The 3437-nt window shown below is 36.2% G+C and overlaps 1 protein-coding gene across 1 annotated transcript in view; it reads right to left on the bottom strand.

Annotated features, from left to right (window-relative positions):
- The window catches only part of OIT3 (oncoprotein induced transcript 3), a 24615-nt gene that overhangs the window by 12724 nt on the left and 8454 nt on the right, over positions 1–3437 (bottom strand). The window contains exon 4 of the mRNA XM_011355214.1: positions 933–1055. Within this exon, the coding sequence (XP_011353516.1) occupies positions 933–1055 (123 nt within the window). The remainder of the gene's footprint in view (positions 1–932; positions 1056–3437) is intronic.

The following is a 3437-nucleotide window of genomic DNA, read 5'->3' as shown; positions in this document are numbered from 1 at the left end:
CCCCCTTAATTCCCAATGTTATGAGATTCAGACTTACTAAGGTAGAAATGATGAAATTTTAGTTGTGATAATTTGCAAGGGCCTTAGAGAAGGGACTTTATCTAAGTTTCATATAATAATAGTAAACCGTTTCCATTTCAATTATTTGACATACATTACAAATTCATTTTTATTACTTAATCATGTAAAACATATAGAGTAGTTCTACTATTAAAAATAGATACTTTTATTCATTTCCAAACAAAGTATTAATCTCCAAGAAAAGCAAAGTATACAGGGGGCAAAAATGGCTTCATGTAAACCAGTTTCTCAAACTCTTAAGAAGGTAAGACTCATCTACAAAACTTGGTAAAAACACAAACTCTAAGGCCCATCTTGCCCCACTGAACAAGAGTCTCTCCTGGAGAGAGGCCTGAGATGGGCCAGTTTTAAAAGCACCCAGGTGACTCTCCTTAGCTGGGAAGTTTGAGCAACACTGTTGTAAACCATTTGATATACACGCCTTGCTACTCTGGTTGTGCTCCTTTGATCTCAGCGCAGGTGTCACCTAGAAGTTATCTAGAAAGGCAGTATCTCGCTCGGCCTGATCTGAAACCTAGTGAATCAGAATCTGCATTCTAACAAGATCCCTGGTGATTCACAGGCACATTAAAATTTGAGAAACACAGAATACCTATTTTTATTTTCCAAATTAAAATGTAGCTCTCTACCTCTTGTGAAATGCAATATCTCCCTCCTGTGAAATCTTAGAGACTAATTCAACACTAAATTCTGTTGCAAGCATCCTCAATGATCATGAACCCCTTCTGTCATTTCTTGACGCAGCCAAACTGTTATTCTCTTCTACTGTTGCGCAGTTTTATGAACATCAAAGAATAAGCCAATGGCTTAGAATGGGCTCTTGATTCGAATCCTTTTTTACCCAGTCTCACCTTCACAAGTCTTGCCATCACTTCTTAACACACGGCCAACCCCACATGCACAGCGATATGAATTTTTGAGGTTTACACAGATTTCACTGCAGCCACCATTGTTTTGCTCACATTCATTTTCATCTGTAGAAGAGAAACCACACCGTTTACATACTGCTGAGCAACTCATCTTTTCAACTCTCTTAGCAGAATCTTTACATCTTTTCAGATCCTGCTGATACACTTTCCACAGCCCAAATCCCTTGCTGAGATCCTCAAACAAGTTATTTGTTCATCTGCCCTCTGCTGGAGCAAAAGGCACCTATTTGCCAATTCCCCCTAAAGGCAAAACAGTGAGGAAATGAAGTCCCTTTTGTTACCGGGGTTCATCTGTTTATTTGCATTGGTGAATCTCGATTTCTCCAATGAATTCCTGAAGATTTGCTAAATAAATACAAATTTATAAATCAAACTGTGTTTTAAATGCATTAAAGAAACTTACATTGCAGAAGAAAATATCTGCCAAAATTTTTGAGGCAGTCTTTTATCATAACATGAACAACTGCCTTCAAAACCTCTTTTAAATATTGAAATAGTCGCACATTGTACTTAAGCAATGATTGTTAAGTCATTTTAAGAATCTGATGAAAGACAAAGATTCTTGCCATTAAAAGAAAAAAAATAGCGCAATTGGCAACAAATGTCAACCCCTTTCCTTGTACAAAGAGAAGCATGACCTTGGGACCAAGAGAGGAGACAGGGTTGAATTAAAACTCTGTTCAGGACCCTGGCAAAGATATCCCCACAGTGAAATGACGAGTAAAACTTTGCGCTGAGGCCCAGGGAAGCAGTAAGGAAGCTCTCTGCCTGAGGCCCCAGGAGAGAAAAGCTCTGTAAACCATGAAAGCCCCAAGTCTGGCCCTGCCATGGCTGAAGTGTGAACTTATACCTCCCACCTGGTGTGGGGATATGGAAGCTGAAAAACTGATGTAAAATTTGGCCTGGACTGGTGAAGTGTCTGTGATGACTGACAAAAGCATTTAAAAAACTGTTCTGTAGTAAAACTTCCACAAACCAGGTGATTAGTGTAGAATCCCAAAGGAAAACAATTACAACAGAGGAGGATTTGCTGTAAACATGAAGAAATATTCCACTATAAGGATTAGTTGGCAAGATAACAAACAGGAGGCTGTGAAGTGGAAAGAGAAAAATCCATAATACAAGGATCTTGAAAAAATCACCAAACAAATAAAATGTTAGTAACCAAAAACGAAAGCAGTATGTAAAAAGACAAAACAGAACTGAAAACAAACAAACATGTAGAACTTAAAAATATAGTCAATAAGATCGGAATCTTCATGGGGCCCCCATGGCCTAAAAAGTAATGGTTAGAAGAACTGCCGGCCATCCTGGCTGTGGCCACACCAGTCTTTGGGTCCAGGCCTGTGTTCTAAGCCTGGACTGCTTACCTTGGGACTGATTTTTTTTTTTATGTGAAGGAGAAATGAACTTCTATTTATTTAAGTCATTGTTATTTGAGGGGTTATTGTTATTTACAGCCTAACTTAGATACTATAATCCAGCAATTCCATGTTTGTGGGTATGCTCTACAGAAAATCCCACACATGGGGTAAGGTATCATTTTTATGTTAATTTTAAGAGCACACATACATATAATAAAAGCATAAAAACAGGGACCAGAAGAACTAACTTCGAAACAGTAAGTACTACAGAAGATGAGAGAGGAAAATGAGATGAAATGAGATGACTTTACTTATATCTGCAAAATTTTATTTTAAAAAAAAAAGGAAGAGAAATTTTATAGTCAAATTTGGGTACATGAATATCTGTTATATTATTTTCCTATATTATTCCTCTGCCTGAAAAAAATTACATAATTTAAAATAAATAATTAAAATTATATTACGTTAAAAAAATAAGGGAAAATTGACACATGCACATAACTTTGCCTCTAGCTTTAGGAAATTCATGGTCTCTCTGAAACTGATTGACAGGCCTCAGGTAGAAACTGGGGCCTTTTCCCTAAGTACAGATAGGCACAAATGTCCAAGATAAATTGTTAAGCAAAAGATATGTATGGTGTGTATGATCTTTGACCTTTAGTGTAAAAAAGAGCAATAAATAAACATAAATATTTGTATTTTTATATCTGCCTGAAGAAACCCTAGAAGCATACATAAGAAAATAATACAAGAATTTACTTGGAATGGGGTGGTGGACGTGGGAAATGGAATGAATGAGGGACAGATAGCCAGACATTTTACTGTATATCTTTTCATGCTGTTTAAGTTGGAAACCATTTAAATATACACCTATTCTAAAGTTATGTTAAAATAAAAGCAAAGAAGTAAATGAATTAGAGTAATCATGATGATCCCATCATAAAGTAGATAAATGTCGAATCATATTTTACACCTGAAACTAATATACCATTATACATCGACTATACTTAAAAATTTTTTTTTTTAATGAATGAACAAGTCCTGCCTAAAATGAAGCTGGGGG

Source organism: Pteropus vampyrus, unplaced genomic scaffold, assembly GCF_000151845.1.
Source record: "Pteropus vampyrus isolate Shadow unplaced genomic scaffold, Pvam_2.0 Scaffold20, whole genome shotgun sequence".
NCBI classification, from domain to species: domain Eukaryota; kingdom Metazoa; phylum Chordata; class Mammalia; order Chiroptera; family Pteropodidae; genus Pteropus; species Pteropus vampyrus.
This window is presented reverse-complemented; position numbering and strand designations above follow the sequence as displayed.